The sequence below is a fragment of the Scyliorhinus torazame genome, chromosome 27 (genome assembly GCF_047496885.1).
Source record: "Scyliorhinus torazame isolate Kashiwa2021f chromosome 27, sScyTor2.1, whole genome shotgun sequence".
Classification (NCBI taxonomy): Eukaryota; Metazoa; Chordata; class Chondrichthyes; order Carcharhiniformes; family Scyliorhinidae; genus Scyliorhinus; species Scyliorhinus torazame.
In genome coordinates this window covers 15,942,704-15,961,240 of record NC_092733.1, presented here as the reverse complement: position 1 = coordinate 15,961,240, position 18,537 = coordinate 15,942,704, and the positions used below count along the sequence as shown (strand labels likewise).

At 43.2% G+C, this 18,537-nt stretch overlaps 1 protein-coding gene across 1 annotated transcript; it reads right to left on the bottom strand.

The window, feature by feature from the left end:
• Nucleotides 1-4,583: 4,583 nt before the first annotated feature.
• trir (telomerase RNA component interacting RNase) lies at nucleotides 4,584-18,291 on the bottom strand. The gene is made up of 3 exons (XM_072491006.1): nucleotides 17,984-18,291; nucleotides 11,180-11,257; nucleotides 4,584-9,794 (listed from the first exon to the last, which is right to left on the bottom strand). Exons 1-3 carry the CDS (start codon nucleotides 18,257-18,259, stop codon nucleotides 9,687-9,689), a joined length of 462 nt encoding a protein of 153 aa, XP_072347107.1. The 5' UTR covers nucleotides 18,260-18,291; the 3' UTR covers nucleotides 4,584-9,686.
• Between the last annotated feature and the right edge of the window lie 246 nt (nucleotides 18,292-18,537).

The following is an 18,537-nucleotide window of genomic DNA, read 5'->3' as shown; positions in this document are numbered from 1 at the left end:
TTTGACAAGCCATTATCCCATTAGAGTCTGACAACCCATTTGTCCGCAAAATAGCATAGCTCTAGTCTTTTGTGTAAACGGGAGTTGGCAATCAAACCCACATTTCAGTTGAGTTCCGGTCTAGACATCCCAGAGGAGGAGTTTTGTTTGAAGGGCTGGGCAGAGCTTAGAGAGAGAGGCAGAATCGATTTTGGAACAGGCAAGAAAAAAGGACGTGAGCAGCCATGAGACAGGTGACAAAATCTGCTACACAGAGAAGGCTGTGGAAGTCACCCAGAGAGGTCATGAAGGAAACTGTTCCTAGGGCAACATGGTGGTGCAATGGTTAGCACTGCTGCCTCACGGCGCCGAGGTCCCAGTTTCGATCCCGGCTCTGGGTCACTGTCCGTGTGAAGTTTGCACATTCTCCCCGTGTTTACATGGGTTTCGCTAAAAATGTGCAGGTTAGGTGGATTGGCCACCCTAAATTGCCCCTTAATTGGGGGAAAAAAAGAATTAGGCACTCTAAATTTTTTTTTTTAAATGAAGGAAACTGTTCCAGATTACAGGCTTTCAAAAAGGGTTCTAAAGGAACTTGATTTACAGCAGAGAATTGCTTCGAAAATACAAGTATCATCTTTGCCTATCTATGTAAGTGGAATGAAAGCTGATTGTTTAAGTATATATTCGATTTGAAAGACTGTTGACCATTATGTCCAAAGTAATATCAATATTTAATTATGTAGATATGTCATGTTGCTGGTTGGGTGTTACAGTAATGGGATTGAGTGCTTGGAGCTGTACGGATGGTCTGACAGTGCAAGGGGAGATTCATTGGACTGGTGGTCTGACAGTGCAAGGGGAGGTTCATTATTAACACATCACAAGGGGAAAAGTTCACAACTTCTGAAAGATCATACAGAAGAGGGTACGAGTGACAAAAAGCAGCGGTTTGCCAGATCTGAGATGTCGCTCTTTACTACCTTATTCAGGACCATAACATATGGTGCTGTACTGCTCCCTTACTGAATACAATCATTGGCAATGCAATGGTAAACAATGGGAACCTCTTAAAAAATTATACACATTGTTACAGCTACTCTCAACCACGATCCAGATCATTCTTGTGCGATTTTGATACCCCACACTCTTAGCGGCATTAAGGAGTGCAGTACTGTAGCCTGTAGTCTTATTAGGAGTCTAACCGGACACTGATGCGGTGGTAAGTGGACACAGCAACACAAAAGCTATTTACAACATTTTTATTTAGTATCAGCAAAGATGGGGGGAAAAAAATTGTGTTCTGCACCTGAAGAATAGCTCTTTAAGTAAGAGCAATGTGTGCAATGTAACGGTGGCAGGTGGAAATAAGCAGGTTTGAGCACAATCTAAATTCAATCAATTGGCCACCCTAATTTATATTGTAAGAATGGGTCGGTGAGCTGTGCTGCTCCCGAATCTCATAGCTGTCATTCAACAAATAGTGAATCGTACAAAACGAGAAAGAAGACAACATAGCTAATTCATCTTGCATGCTTTCAATACAATATGTAACACGCATAGCCAATTTAACTCAGTTGGCTGGACAGCTGGTTTGTGATGCAGAGGGAGGCTAACAGCCTGGGATCAATTCCCAGAACAGCTGAGGTTTTTAAAAAAAAAATTAGTCTCCAATTCAGGGGCAATGTAGCATTGCCGATCCACCTATCCTGTACGCCTTTAGGTTGTGGGGCTGAGACCCAAGCAGACACGGGGAGAATGTGCAAACTCCACACGGACAGTGACCCGGGGCCGGGATCGAACACTGGTCCCCTCAACATGAGGCAGCAGTGCGATGGTTGTCTGGGACTTTACTTACCATACCACAGCACACACTAACATAGGCTTCTTGGTCTTTGCTGAGTGACCTAATGTAGTTAGCGTGGTTTTTTAAAAACCTTGTTTTACCCTTTGGGGCATAGTGGTGGGGAAGGATTCCTATGCCGATTATCAGCCCATTGAACTGCGTTGAATGCTCCTTCCGTGACCAACAAGTCCTGGCATTGCACTCAAACCCGGAGCTTCTGGTCCAGCGGTCGGGATGCTACCACTGCGCCACAGACCTCCTTAGTTACTTCAAGGCCCCTAACTTCCTCGGTGGACTTATCCACTTGATATTACAAAGCCCATGTTTCACCCAACCTTCCTCACTCGGGCTGGGTGAGACAGGAACAGCAAGGTGTGTCCCTGGCTGCACCGGAGTAACTGGGGTGCAGGGAAGAAAGGAATGTCCCTTTTTACAGCATTAGGATCAGTCCGGAGTGTGTGTGGGGGGCTCATGTTTGTGCGGGTTGTCCCATGCAAGGTTGGGTCTGGGTGTTTAAATAGTTACTCAAATTAGAAGTGACCCCCCTCTTTCAAAGTAACCATCAGGGTAAAACTGGCAGGACCATCAGAAGTTAGCAATTTAAATTGCTTCTTTCAGATGGTTCCCAGCCCAGCACAATTGTCCAGAGGAAATTGGCACCTCCTGGAGCAATTCCCCAGTGCATCATTAGGGTACCCCCCTAAATGCAACACCAAGTAATGGGTTATGATCAGTATTATTCTACATTCAACCATAGTTTTCTTGTGTGGACAGCCCAAAACAGCAAAGTTAGCTGCTTCCCCTAATTCTTGGTTTGTTGTAGCTATGCTGATAACACCCAAGGTCTTGCCACTTGTTAGCAGGAATCACAGGAGAGGAGTCAGCAGCTGGAACCCTGTTTGATTTTCCCCTTCCCTAGCTCAGAGACACTGCCATCAACCTCAGAGCATGATTGCTCTTTCCTGGTATGAGAGTGTCACTGGCAATGTTGCCCACCTCTAATTGCTCTTTGAGGAAGTGAAGAGTCAGCTTCTTTTGTGAGTCCAGAGTCGCATGCAAGCCAGACCAGGTAAGGATGGCAGATTTCCTTCCCGAGATGGATTTTTTATGACAATCAATGACAGTTTCATGATCACTGTTACTGAGACTAGCTTTCAATACTAGATTTTATTAACTGAATTTAAGTTGCCAGGGTGGGATTCAAACATATCACTGGAGCATAAACCTGGGTCTCTGGTTTACTAATATTGCCACTACACTACCGGCTCTCTATATATAACTAAGTGCAATCAATTTCCAGGGATAAAATGCAAGGCTGAGTTCCATTATCAGCTCCTGCTCACAAGGAACTCAACTTTAATTCCTCCTCAAATTGGCACACTTAACAGCACAGCAAAAAATGCACCATTCCCAGAGCGAAATTAGATCTATTAAATATTGGTCTATACCTCTGAAAACTATTTGTGGTTAAGGCAGGAGAAAAGCACAAGTTGTACAATATTGTCATTGTTTTAAAAGCTGTCAGTTTTACAGCACAGTGACCCTTCGGCCCATTGAGTCTGTGCCAGCCATCAAGCACCTATTCCATTTTCCAGCACTATCGACGGATCAAGTATGCACTTGCATTTCAAGTGCTCATCTAAATACTTAAATGTTGCGAGGGTTCCCACCTCTACCACTCTTTCACACAGAGTTCCAGATTCCCACCACCCTCTCTGGCTGAAAAGGTATTTCCACAAATACCCTCTAAACCTCCTGCCCATTACTGTAAATCTATGCCTCCTGGGTATTGACCCTCAACTAAGGGAAACTTTCTTCCTATCTATGACCTTCATAATTTATACACCTCAATCAGGTCCCGTTCCCCCCTCTCAAGGCCTTCTCTACTCCAAGGAGAACTCCAGCTGAATCAGCCTCTCTAGATAGCAGAAATGCTCCAGCCCAGGCAGTATCCTGGAGAAACTCGTCTGCCCCTTTCTAGTGCAATCAGATCCATCCTATCATGTTGCGACCAGAACTGCACACAGTACTTTGGCTGTGACAACCGTTTTGTACAACTCCATCATAACCACCCTGCTCTTGTATTCTATGCTTCAGCTAATTAAGACATATGGGATACTTGCCTTTCTCACCTTACCCACCTGTCCTGTTGCTTTTAGGGACTTATGGACATGCACCAAAAGGTCCCTTTGGTCCTCTGTACTTCCTAGCATCCTGCCATTCACCATGTATTCCCTCATCCTTGTTCATCCTCCCAAAATGCATCACCTCGTACTTTCGGCATTAAATTCCATTCACCACTGTTCTGCCTATCTGACCAGACCATCTATATCACCCTGTAATACAAGGCTTTCCTCCTCACTATTTACACCACCTGAGGTTTACTAAAATGATCTGTGCCACGAGGCAGTATGCTCAATATACAATGTAGGGGAGGGGGAAGTTTATTCTTTCGTCAAGTTGTCATTTATCTTGATGCATAAACCTCTCTGCAAAAAGAAAATGGGGGGGGGGGGGGGTTATTCAAACATCAAATTAGGTAACCTATTCTAAATGGATTTACATTAAGCATCAATTTAGTTTTCAAAATGCAGCAGTGTGCTGGTGGTCCACTGATGCAGATAAAACATCCAAAAATGTGCCACTTAAGCGTGAAGTAAACATGTACAAGTCAGTCAAAATTTGTGCACTGGTGAGGGGCCTTTGCAGATTGGAAAATGCTTCCAAATTTCAGATTTCCAGGCAGAAGAATCCAGCATTAAAGGACTGGCTTTTAGTTTATTTTTTTGTTTTAAAAAAGACTGTTTTGCATGCAAAACATATAGCATGGCACAGCAAAGTGTCACTGATACATCAGATACTATACATGTACACCAATTGCTATGTGACAACTGTCAGTTGCTTTGCATATTGTAGGCAACTGGTATTGGATAGTAGAAGGCAAAGTTTAAATATCAGTAAAAATCCAGTAGCCAAACAAATGAACCAGAGTACTGGCAATTCATTTTACCTTTCAGTCAAAAACAAATGAGTGTTCCAGAACATTCCTACCCCCCTAAATCTTGGTTAAGGATCTTTTCTAGTCATACAGTGACATATATTGAAGACCTGGCAGTAACGTTGAGCTGAGTTAACATAATGTTATATTCTGGAAGAAAATGTTCAATGGCATAATATTCAAAGGACTGTTCGGGGTGAGAGGCCGCATTTAGCCTCTATAGATCACAAGAACTGGGAAAACATCTTTAATTATCTATCGGCAGATTGGGATACCAGCACCGAATAAAATCCCTTATACCAAAATCCAAATTAGTCATCAGTGAGTGTGAACGATGGTTTAAATTCTTCACGACCATTGGCTTGCTCAAGATTTCACTTGGATAAAACTGCGTTGGTTCTGGATAAAGGGAGGTTTGAATTTATTCCATGGCTGATGTTTCCATGATACATTTCACATCTGATTCACCACCTTACCAGCCAAAGCCAAAGGGCCCAAGTGTTAAAGCTGCGAAGAGATTGAGAATCAGTTCACCAAAGTTTTGGCCTTCCTAAATGTCCACGCACAAGGAGAAATGTGAAAACTGGCATTCTCAGGATATCCAGCATGGCCAAAATAGTTTCGGATTTGTCCACTTATTACAAACAAACGACTAGAATCCCTCATCAATTCAGTGCAAACGACCGGAATCCCTCATCAATTCAGTTCAATTAACCACAGCTATTTGCACATAATTAGGAAATTCAGATTCAATTCCCATCCTACACAAATTGCTTTTTTGAAAAACGAATTCTCTTCTCCCTCGTGAACTTACATAGTGCCAGTAACCCTCAGAACATTCTAAATTGATTCACAGACAATTTGCAAAATGGAAAGTCCCTCTAAGCGAGAGATAATTGGTCAAGTAACTCATAACCAACAGGTTGGACTGAACATCACAGCTCTAGTGCCATAGGATCCTGCACACCAAGACAGGGCTTCAGTTTAACATCTCATCCAAAAGACAGCACCTCCAACAGTGCAGCACTTCCTCAATCCGGACTGACAACTGTGCAGCTTTATGTGCTCAAGTCTCTGGAGTGAGGCTTTAGCCTACAACTTGACCCAGAGGTGAAAGTGTCACCCATTGGTTTTAGACTGACAATGTTGAAAACGTGGTCCTGCTTCCACTGGATTGATTGCAACACCCTCCAGTAACTCTCCCAAACTGCTATTCACCAATCAGCCCAGATAGCAAGTAGTAGGCTATTTGAGTACCCCACACGCACAAAATAGGAGTGGGAACTGTGCCAGATTTCCCCCTCCCTAACCCAGGAAGAGCTGAAGGAAACTGCAGTGCTTTAACCTGGCCGGGATGAGCTAATCCAGCAAAGTCACAGGATCAGTGACACGGCTCACCTACTCATTGCTAAACTGCTTACAGGTTGAATTACGTGGTTTCATTTGATAATGGGTGCTTGTTGGTCCCTTTACATCAAAGTTTCAAAAACAAAAAACTTAAAACCTTTTAAAACAAAATTGTTGGGGCAGCACGGCTGCCTCACGGCTTGGGGACCCGGGTTCGATCCCAGCCCTGGGTCACTGTCTGTGTGGAGTTTGCACATTCTCCCAGTGTCTGCGTGGGTTTCACCCCCACAAATCAAAGATGTGCAGGGTGGGTGGATTGGCTATGCTAAATTGCCCCTTAATTGGAAAAAAATGGGTACTCTAAATCTATTTTTTAAAAACACAATAATTGTTAGTGCTCCCCTCCCACTAAAGAGTGACAATTCCTGTAGTGGCAGGTTTCTAGAAACACTAGCAATACTCCAACATATCATCTGAGTGACTATTCTTCATGTGAGAGCATACAGCAAGGCCTGGCCACTTCCATTATTGAGGAGTAAAAGTAAGACTTTAAAAATAAAAGTAAAACATGGGACTGATTGGAGGAGGACGTCTGGGGAAATGATGAGATGTGAATTCACCCATCAGTGGAAAACAAGTATTTTACAATATGTGATTAGAGAAAACAATGGGTGGTAACTTCAAGGTGGAGATGAGGAAATGGGCCCATACCTGCCAAAAGCCAACTCCACTGGGTGGATATCAAAGGTAAAGAAATAGTCTAACTATAGAACTAGCTAAAGACAAAGCGAGTGAGAGAGGAAGCTGACATTAGAACCGCAGAACATTGCAGATACAGGGCGGGATTCTCCGACTGTTCATGGCGGTGGGATTCTCTGGTCCCGTAGCAGTGAATGGGAGATTTGGCTGAGCGCCCAATTCTCCGTCCTCGCTGGCAGCAGTAGTGGGGCAGATTCACAACAGAGAATCCTGACCAGTCTCCTGAAAGCAGCAGCCATTTTCCATCTTCACGGAACCTGAAGATTTCCCAGACGTGGACACTATAACCTGGCTTGGTAGTTATTTTCTGGATTTACCGGATATAGTTACTGAATATTGGATGTGGTTTGGAAAAAGGGTGTCTCACTTCACCTAGTGTAGTTGCATGTGTATAGTCATCAGTCCACTTAAGTGTCATAGTGTATTATAGTCCTTCTTGTTGTGTGTTTTTGTTTTGCTTTAAAGTAAATAAATATTCTTTATTAATTGTTCACACTACGACTGGACTGTTCCTCACTGGGTTGTACACCGTCCCTCATGTAATACCAGAATAAACACATACGCCACTATGAAACGGTGTTCTACGATACTCTTCTGGGTTTTGGTATATTCTCGCATTTAACATCAGCGTGGTTTGTAACACCATGTAAATGTTTTGCTAATGTTCTCAGTAAACATCGAAACGCACGAGTTTCTCAGTGGAGGAAGTTAAGACTATGATCAGGAGCAGGTGCCCTGGATGGTTTTCTTGGCTTCCCAGCCCCATACCAACCAATACTGTACACCGGGAATCAGTTAAAACACAGACCAAAATGGATTTTCTTGCTTGCATGGTTCAGTCCCCATCGAGTTATCCTACTTCTGTCAGATACCTTAAACAGCAGCATATTGGAGAGAGATAAATGACAATTCAATCCCCAAATCAGTCAGTATCCATTATACCTCCCCACCCCAATCCCACCCACACAAACCAACATGAACTACACTGACAAGACACGGGGCCCGTAAGAGGAAACTATCAGGTGGGTTACAAGGTGCCTGGGAATATCTCACATCCTCAAGCAATTGGCCAAAAGACACGCTGCTGAAAATCTGGGACAAACAAAGGCACAGCCAGAAAGACTGAACAGAGAGAGGAATCAATTAAATAGTCAAAATACTAATTTGTTAAATGCAAGGAAACATCTAATATAGTACAATCCAGTTCTAATCTATTGTATCTATTATTTCCCCCATTTAATTTACATCTTACCACATCCAAATATTTATAGGTCCAGCAGATATTATAGATAAATCCTATACAAATCAGGAGTTTGCAGTAACAGTCCTATGGAGATCCAGCAGGAACCAGCAGTTTGAACTGCACTTCAGGATAAAATGAGAGTTCTGACTTGTTGAAAAAAGACAGGAATTGTAGAGCAGGCTTCTTTGTAATTTGTAAGATAAAACCACCGTCGGACCTTTCCTCTTCATGCCCCCCCTGGCTATTGCCAGTGGTATGTAGTTAGTAGCATGGCTCAGGGGTTCTACCAAATCAACTCTTCTGTTTTCCCCCATCACAACTCTCTGTAATCTGGTAACGGAGGAAGAGGTGCTCTGGACACTGCTCTGGTAAATCATGAACAGCTTTCCAGCAACTCATTCTATTTAGACTTGAGCAGTCACACAGACCATTCCAGCATCAGTAGGCTTTGCCACGCTCGCAGGCTTTGTGGTCAATAAATGGGAAAGGGAAACTCAAGCATTAGACAAGAAGCAGTGTCCTCACTAGCACTGCTGGAAGATGAGCAATACCAACAAGGTGAAAAGCCAGCTGTGTCGATTGTAATAAGAGCTTTGTATTAATGTTCCGCTGAATACATTTGAGGTAGTTTTGCGAACTTGAAAAACATTTCCTAGTCCTGCCCCATTTGCTGTGTTCACTTTAGACACCTGCGTGTCCATACTGCCCACTCCCACTTAATTCTGTCAGGGCTGTCCCACTCGTCAGCTGTCCCATCAGAAAACTCACTCGAGAGGTACAGCCGGTGGTCACATTTGCAGCTTTGTCCCTCAGCCCCAGGAAGGAACTCACGGTGAAGGCCAGTCAAAATCACCGATCTCCAGCATTAGAGCTGTCGCCCAGCAGACCACAAGTCCCACTACTGCCTCTTACAGTTCAAGTCTCAATGTAATACTTCTGATCAAAAACATAATGCCTCACCAGCAACGGTCAGACACTGGGCGTCTCCCAATGCAAAAGCACATGGAGGCGTCTGACCAGCCAGAGATGAAACCAGCTGTTCCCTACGTTTTAGCTGGCTCGGCAAAACACACTTGCCAAGAGTCCAGCAGAATATACAAGTTTCAAAAAGTGGCTACAGTTTTGTAGCTAATAACTGGAGGCACAAAAGAGCAAATATGCATGGAGTTTTTTTTTTACTGACAATTGGAGCTATATCGTGCATGTTATAAAAAATAAAGATTAAAAGTGTCTGGAAACCATGTTCTATGTTGAAAACAGGAGGTGGGACATAACTATCGGGAAACTGTACACAAAATCACACTTTGAAAGTGGACAGGATTTCCAAGTTGAAAATGAAACAATGCATTGGATTTTTGTTTGCAAACCACAAATCCAAATAAATATATATTTCAGGCGGTCAAAAAAAAAAAATCTCATACTGGCTGTACAGTGAGGGCAATGGGTGGAGGACTTGGATCTTAACTATTGTAAAATATAATACAGTTCTTGGCTGCAAGAGCGCTGAAATGTGGCTATTTAACAAGAGGCCGAGTTTTGTCGTCGTCACTGCACTGATGTGCTTTGTATTTCTTCACCTCTGCCATGTATTTGGCCCACGCGTCTCCTCCACGTGCCTCAGCCTGGAAAGAGAATGAAAAAGAAACACAGATAGATTGAACTGTGCATTTAACAGAAGCAGCATTGAGGCAATTGCAGGACTCCAATTTAGTACCAAAGAATAGGATCTGGATTCAAAACCAGCTACAATGCCAGAAGGGATTTGTTGGCTGTTTAATAAACTATTGTTGTGGTTTTGTCTTCCTCGTTTTTCCTGAAGGCACTGACGTGGTACAGTCGTGATTCCACATGTTGTCTTTGGCACCTCATCCAAGGAGGTTCCTGAGCATACCTTGGGAAGATCAAAAGGTACTCAAGAGTGGAGCACCAATAGTTGATCTGTCCTCACACAGGGGTGCCTAAATTAACAGCAATAATACTTGGCTAAGATCAAGAAACTCATCAGGAAATGGACAGAAGGAAAGCATCCACCAGTTTAAATATGGTCAAGTGCCTTAAATACTTATTATGGTTCGAATGCTAGACTGGTGAGCGGATAAACAAGGATTGTGTTTAATTATGGGGCACTGGACTTTAGGGAGGATGTCAAAGCCTTCGAGAGGTTGTAGCAGAGACTCACTAAAATTATTCCTGGTCTGGGAGACTCAGTGATGTGCATAGAGTGGAGAAGTTGGATTGTTCTTAGAATAGACAAGGTTAAGAGAACATTGGATAGGGGTGTTTAAATTCTTGAATGGTCTCAATAAGAGTCAATGAGGAGAAACTGTTTCCACTGGAAAAGGACCAGTAACTAGGGGAAAAACATTTAAGGAGTTTAGCAAAAGTATTAGGAGTGACATGGAAACGCTTTTGCTACAATTTGGAATGCATTACTTAGAAGAGCTGGTGGAAGCAAATTCAACATATTTTTAAGATGGGAGTTGGGGTTAACTACTTGAAGGGGGAAAATTTGCAGTGTTATAGGGAAAAGGCAGAACAGTGGAACAAGTTGGATATGAGCATACATTCAAATCTACAAAATCGGAGCAGAAGTAGGTCATTTGGCCCCTCAAGCCCTCGTTGCCATTCAAGATCATGGCTGATCCCTTTCCGATTCCACATTTCCATCTACCCCCGATAACCTTTGATTCCCTTGCCTAGATAGCTCTACCAAATAACCAATACAAGCACAAAAGATCGGGCATCATTCTAGAAAGTGAAAATAGTTAAGTCAACACAAAGATTAGTGACCATAACATTTAGCGAAAGGATAGCTTCAGAGGCTGCACAGACTGTCTCCCTTTTTAAATGATAACATGTAAGGGAAGAGACTAGCTGACTCCCATCAAGGTAAATCCAGTCAAATGCTTTAACAAGCAAAAAACAGTACACGTGGACACAAATTTAAGACATTCCAGGGTAGACTGCACACACAGAGCATCATAGTCAAAAGGCTATTGAATCTTACCTCTTCTTCAGCCTTGTGTTTCTTGGCTACCATTCCAGTCTTGAGGGCTAGCTTTGCCCCACCTCGCCGCTTTCCCACCTGGGGTAAGGGACAGAAGACTGCAACCATTACACGAGCGCTTGGAGCTGCAATGTCAATGCTGCCCACTATGTAATAAAACAGGGATCCTGAAATTAGACCTCATTCCACAACAGAATGCATCTCCCACATCAATGTCTCAACACATTTCTAACATACAGTACACAATAATGTGAACAGAGGCAGGCCATTCTTTATACTCTCCTAGAAAGCAAAAGTGACAGTATGGGTGTTTCTATCAACCACCAAGAGCTCATCAGATCTTTTTAGCATTGAATTAGCCAGATATTTAATGTGAATACTTGCAAGCCCATCTTGCAAGAAGAACGAGATTGCAAATTGAATTTCTTGTTGGATTTTCAATATTTCTCTGGGATAAGAATTAAAACAGACCAGGTAGCATCATCCACATACGCATTATGGATAAAACAATGTTATAAATCAGGTTTCCAACTACAATTTGATGTAAACGCTTCAGTTCGGGGATCTCTTGGTTTCATAGGTTTCGTCAGTTTACAAACGGATACTTCTTGGCTCCTGCACTATTTCTGCCCCGTTTTATTGAGCAGGGAACACACAATTAAAATCATGAAGAGCAAACCCTGAATTAATAATGAAAGCTCTCTTCTCCAGATGCTAACTCAGTTACTGGCCATCCCCAGCTGTTCATTTCAGATTTCCTGTTACTTTTTTGACACAACAGCACTTCACCTCATGTCTCTTCACCTTACAGAAAGGAAAACACTGACATTTAGAAAGTAACGATATGACCAACTAACTGTAGCAATGCTCATTAAAAGGGACACCTTAAATGTGTTTTGCAATCTGCTGCAAGCTACGTTAGCATCAAAGGACTTGCAGATCAAATGCGCCATTTGAGTCACTGCTTCAACATTGTAAACAGCACCAGTGACATTTCCAATAATATCAAGTTTTAATGCTCTAAATGAGATCAATTTGTATACTGGAATCCAATTCCATTGAGGAATAAACTACCCAGGTCCGCACATTCCCGGGCTGGAACAATAATAAACCCGTTATTATTATTTATTTTAAATTTAGAGTACCCAATTCTTTTTTTTCCCCAATTAAGGGACAATTTAGTGTGGTCAGTTCACCTAGCCTGCACATCTTTGGGTTGTGGGGCGAGACCCACACAAACACGGGGAGAATGTGCAAACCACATACGGACAGTGACACAGAGCTTGGATCAAACCCGGGACTGGTGCTGCCCCAGTCTGTTACTATTTTAACAAGAACTATTCACTTATTTTGTATCCTCATAGCTACCATAGAAGCTAACATAGCTGCATGGATTGCTATGATGTTCCAGTCTTTAGTGTAATCTACACATTACTGATACTTGTACCAGTCTTATCAGATACATTCTCAAGTCTATCTAATAAGCAAGTATTTGGCCTCTGTCTAGCTGACATCACAGACAGTGTAATATTTTGAGTGAATTAAGACCACATCATTAACTAAAGATAATCCTGTTTTCCCGTAATTAATGCAGCCAAAACAAACTGAATACTATTACATCATTCCACCCCATTGAATGGACCGTTTGTGAACAAGACAATGATGTGTTAATGCTTAGAAACAAACAGCACATGGCATCATACCACATCACCTGGCTTATAATAGGTCCAAAATAATTTCCACATTCATATTATAATGAAGAGAATGTCTTGCAGCTGTAAAATATACAAGGGGACGGAGACACTACATATTGCTATCTTTAGTTATTAGCAGTAATTTTCCAGTTTTAATTTTTTTGTAAAATATAGAATTGAAAATATACACAACCGGATCGAGCAATATTAGTTGATCTTTCTGATCTGAAACATCATGCAGTAGTTGAATGATTCAGTAGCTGGGGCAAGAGAGACAGTTTGCATTATATAACATCTGGGGCTAGTACATCGACATTGCTCTCCTACAATGCACTCAGGAAAAAGGACCCAAGAACTGAAATGCTTATTCTAGCACAGATAATCTTGTTTTGTGACATGAAAAACACTGAAGATTAATTGTCCATCATCGTAATATAAGCCAAGAATCCTGGGGATACAATTGTTAACAGCCTGAATGTATACAGTTCTACTCCAGGTAAACTTGGGAAGGAATCTTTTGACCCAAGATTTAAATCATAGCATCTTACCAAATCGAATCACAATTGGAACAAAACTGACCATTTGACTATTGAATGAGTTCCACCATTCTTGGAACTCCCATCTTAACAACTCCGTGGCTGTACTACAACACATGGATGGTCGCAGTTTAAGGTGGCAGCTCAGCAATTAGGGATGGGTAACAAGTGCTAGCCTAACCTGCGAGATCCACATACCACGAAAAATATGGGGAAGAAAAGGTCTGCCCATACAAGATTTTCAGTGATAAATTTTAATCTTCAACTGATGACAGTTCATCTGCTCCAGCCACTAATAACCGTGATACTGCTGCTCACTCTCAAAGTCATTGACTGTCCAGGGAGTAGGATACGGCCTGTATGAAATAAAGTGAAGGGAGGAAAAAGAGCTGCATTCAAATTAAGCTTGCTTCATGTGTAAAGTGGTTGTGACCCAAACTGAAGTAAAAAAAAAAAATTTAAAATTTTTTTTAAAGAGCATCCAATTTTTGTTTCTAATTAAGGGACAATTTAGCATGGTCAATCCACCTACGCTGCATAACATTGGGTTGTGGGGCGAAGACCCACGCAGACACAGGAAGCATTTGCAAACGCCACATGGACCAAACCCAGGTCCTCGGCGCCATGAGGCAGCAGCACTGCACCACCCAAACTGAGGTTAAACTGTGCTGTGTAAATTGATGTGGAGATGCCGGCGTTGGACTGGGGTGAGCACAGTACGAAGTCTTACAACACCAGGTTAAAGTCCAACAGGTTTGTTTCGATGTCACTAGCTTTCGGAGCGCTGCTCCTTCCTCAGGTGAATGAAGAGGAATCCCATCTCTGGATCTGTAAAGATTTAATCACCTGCTAATGCTCGCATTCCAAGCATTGTCTGGCATCTTTGAATCTGTCTATATATATGTTTCTGGAACATACCTCTTCATTCACCCGAGGAAGGAGCAGCGCTCCGAAAGCTAGTGACATCGAAACAAACCTGTTGGACTTTAACCTGGTGTTGTAAGGTGCTGTAAATTGATGTGGAGATGCCGGCGTTGGACTGGGGTGAGCACAGTACGAAGTCTTACAACACCAGGTTAAAGTCCAACAGGTTTGTTTCGATGTCACTAGCTTTCGGAGCGCTGCTCCTTACCTCAGGTGAATGAAGAGGAATCCCATCTCTGGATCTGTAAAGATTTAATCACCTGCTAATGCTCGCATTCCAAGCATTGTCTGGCATCTTTGAATCTGTCTATATATATGTTTCTGGAACATACCTCTTCATTCACCCGAGGAAGGAGCAGCGCTCTGAAAGCTAGTGACATCGAAACAAACCTGTTGGACTTTAACCTGGTGTTGTAAGACTTCGTACGGTGTAAATTGGGCATTGAAGCTTGAACTTGGTCCAAACCAAAACAAGGATGTTGAGGTTTATGGGGGAAACACGCATGTCTTTGTTTCTTTGCAGCAATGTTTGAATTATTGTAATAAAACTTAGTGCTGGAGACGGAAACATTTTACAATTCAGGCTGTCGGGTGTCAGCATCAAGCACTCCCAGGACATGTACTTGAAAAATAAAGCTCCCTGTAGCCTCATCTAATCTCAGCTCAAAGATCCGATGGTATGACATCATTCCATTTTGCACGCCAGCCTTTCAGAGCCAGATTGCCAATTAGGAACTGGATTGAGACTGCCCTAACTTATTCGCCGTAGGATCCTTAACATCCAGCAGGTAGGATTTTACCCCACCAGTATGGCCTGATTTGAATCCATACTGGATCAGTCAATCCACTCGACCACTCACAATTAAAGTATTTTCTACAGCAGATACATTTTAGGAAGCCACGCATAGATTTCTACTGAAACGAAGGTACTATTTTAACCAGTATGCTAGTTATGTCAAACATGCAGCTTTATAACGAGTGATTAACCTTTTTAAAAAAAAAAAGATTTAAAGTACCCAATTCCTTTATTTTACAAATTAAGGGGCAATTTAGCATGGCCAATCTGCCTATGCTGCACATCTTTTTTAGTTTGTGGGGGTGAGACCCACGCAGACACAGGTAGAATGTGCAAACTCCACACGCACAGTGACCTGGAGCCGGGATTGAACTTTAATCACAGTGACAACAGTACCAGACGCATCAGAAGGCATCCCACGGGACGTGGTTACCAGCTCCTCTACCGTTAAAATGTAAATGTTTTATACAGCATAGTCAACATTCTCCAAATATTTAAAACACAATAGCTTTAACATATTGCGGGGCATGGAGTGGTTGGGAGGGGAGGGGCATGCATTGAAAGACAACCCTACAGCAAATACTGAAGGGCAATTTGACAACATTGTAGAGTTACATTCCACCTACATGGAGCCTCACTCAGTGTTCCTTAATGGCGAGAGAAGCAGCAATGGGATTTAGGCATCCACGTAGACAAACCACTAAAAGCTGGTACACAGGAAATAAAACATAATTTTGGCTTTTACCTTATGGATGCTGGAATTCAGAAGTGAGGAAGTGGTGCTTAGAGGGTAGACCGATTGTATGAATTTGGCTTGTATTTCTATGAAGTTTGATGGGTTAGCTAATCCAGGGAAGAGACACAGACATGATTTCCTCTATTGCGGAAATCCAGACCAAGAGGACACAATCTTAAAATCAAAGCTAGGCCATTTAGGAGTGAAGCCAGGAAGCATTTTTGCCCCCCCCACACAAAAGAATAGTACAAGGCTCCAACTCACTCTCATAAAAGGCCACGGATGCCATGTTAATTGAAATTTTCAAGACCGAGTCCGAGAGTTTTGTTCGACATGTGTGTCGAGGGATATGGAGCCAAGGCAGGGAAATGGAGCCGACGATCAGATTAGCCTTCCTATAATGAAATGATGGAACAGGGTCAATAGGCAGAGTGACCTACTCTTGTTCTTATGTTGAGTGGGTAGATGCCAAGAAAATAGTCTCAGAGCAAAGGGTCAACCATTTAGTGATGAAATTAGGAAAGTCTTCTTCACTGTGAATCTTTAGAGTTTTCTACCGCAGAGGGCAGTGGATGCTTCATCATTGAACACATTCACAAAAATCCAATGGATTTTTGGGTACCAAATGAATTAGGAGATATCAGCTCCCAACACCAACTTAGGGCGGGGAAGGGTAGTGGAAAACTATTGTGATGTTTATGAGAACCCATTAGGAAAAGTCCTCACATTGAATGGGAGCACATCAAGACAATTTAAACATCAGTATCGAAAATTTTAAAAACAATATTGGAAATGCAGTTCCAGGGGAAAAAGGACGATGTATTTTTTAATCCTTTATTTTTGGCATCCTTGCTATGGTGTGGTGCCCATAAATATGTCTCGATTTATAAATCCCAGGATCAATGATGCTTTTGAAAACAGCTTCGGCTTGTCCTGTTGCCTTCAAAGACGCGTGCATGTGAATGGTCAGCTTTTATTTTTCCTGCAACCCCATAAAAAACAGGTTACTTCATTTACATTGTCCTCTCCTTACCCATTAAACACGAGGTTTGATATTTATCTGAAAGACAGTGTAGCACTGAGTTATCAGCCTTGAATAGGTGCACAAGTCTCAAAGTGGGGTTCAAAGTCCCGAGCTCCTGATTCAACAGAGAGAGCACGAGCAACAGCTGGCACACTGCCAATCATAAAGTCATAGTTTTCACAGCATGTAAAGAGGCCCTTCCTGTCCGCACTGGCCATCAAGCACCTATCTATTCGAATCCTATTTTCCAACACTTGGCCCGTAGTCTTGTAAGGCATTTCAAGTGCTGATCTAAATACTCCTTAAATGTTGTGAGCATTTTCCTGCTACTTTCAGACAGGAAGTTCCAGATTCCCACCATCTTCTGGATGAAAAAGATTTTCCTCAAATCCCCTCTTAACCTCCTGCTCCTTACCTTAAATCTTTGCCCCCTTGGTGAATGACCCTTCAACTAAGGGAAACGCTGCTTCCTATCCACCCTATCTATGCCCCTCATTTTATACACCTCAATCAGGCACCCCCTCAGCCTTCTCTGCTCCAGGTAAAACAACCCCAGCCTAACCAACCTCTCTTTATAGCTGAAACACTCCATTCCTGGTGAATCTCCTCTGCACCCTCTAGTGCACTCACTTGCTTCCTTTTAGTGGGGAGACCAGAATTACACACACTACTCCAGCTGTGGCCTAACCAACGTTTTATACAGCTCCATCATAACCCCCCACACTCAGGGGTCACATGAAACTGCCTTTTCTAAGAAGGAGCTTTATTGTCACTACAATTGTTGAATGAAGGGATGAAAATGTAAACAGTGGGCTATTATATGGGGGGGGAGAGAATAGACAAAGAAGGGGAATGAACTAACTAGCATCTTCCAGTCCTAGAATACCTACAGTGCATCAGGCCATTCGGCCCATCGAGTCCACACTGACCCCCTGTCCCACTCCCTGTAACCCCATAACCCACACCGTTGGACATTAAGGGACAATTTAGAGAGGCCAGCCCACCGAACCTGAACATCTTTTGGTCGGACCGCCCCACCAAAGCCCCGTTCTTTAACCAGGAGGCAAACGGGGAGCAAAATCCCTCACTCTTACAATATTCAGCACGCTTTTCTTCCTGTCGCTCTGGGCCTCAGCACTTTGCTCCTGGCCAGCAGCCACACTCCTCTTGCCTCCATTGTCCACATCCCCGCCGCTCGGCGCGGCTGCCCCGTCGCCCCTCAGCCTCTTCTCCTCCTCCATCTTCTTCTTGAAAATCGCCATGAAGCTGCCGTCGTTAGCGAAGGCGTTCACCCCTTTGCTCTCCGTGCCGCCGCCGCCGTCCGCCTCCGAGCTTCCAGAAACTTCGCGGCTCCTCCGCCTGTCCGCCATCTTGGGAAGGGGGAGGGGGGGGGGGGGGGAGGGGGGGAGAGAGAGAAGCCGCCGAGGCTGCTGGGAGTTAGCCACCTCAATAAAATCTATTTTTTGTTTTTGGAGCGGGGTGAAAGGGAGGCCAAAAGTAGTCAATCCAATTGATTATTTTCAAAAGAAAAACTCCGATGGGTTCGGCCAAAAAAAACCGGTCGCGCGGTGTTTATCTGGAGGGGGAAGAGGAGGGAAGTTGGCCAACTGACAAGCGCAAGGCATGACGGATCTTCAAACGGAACCGG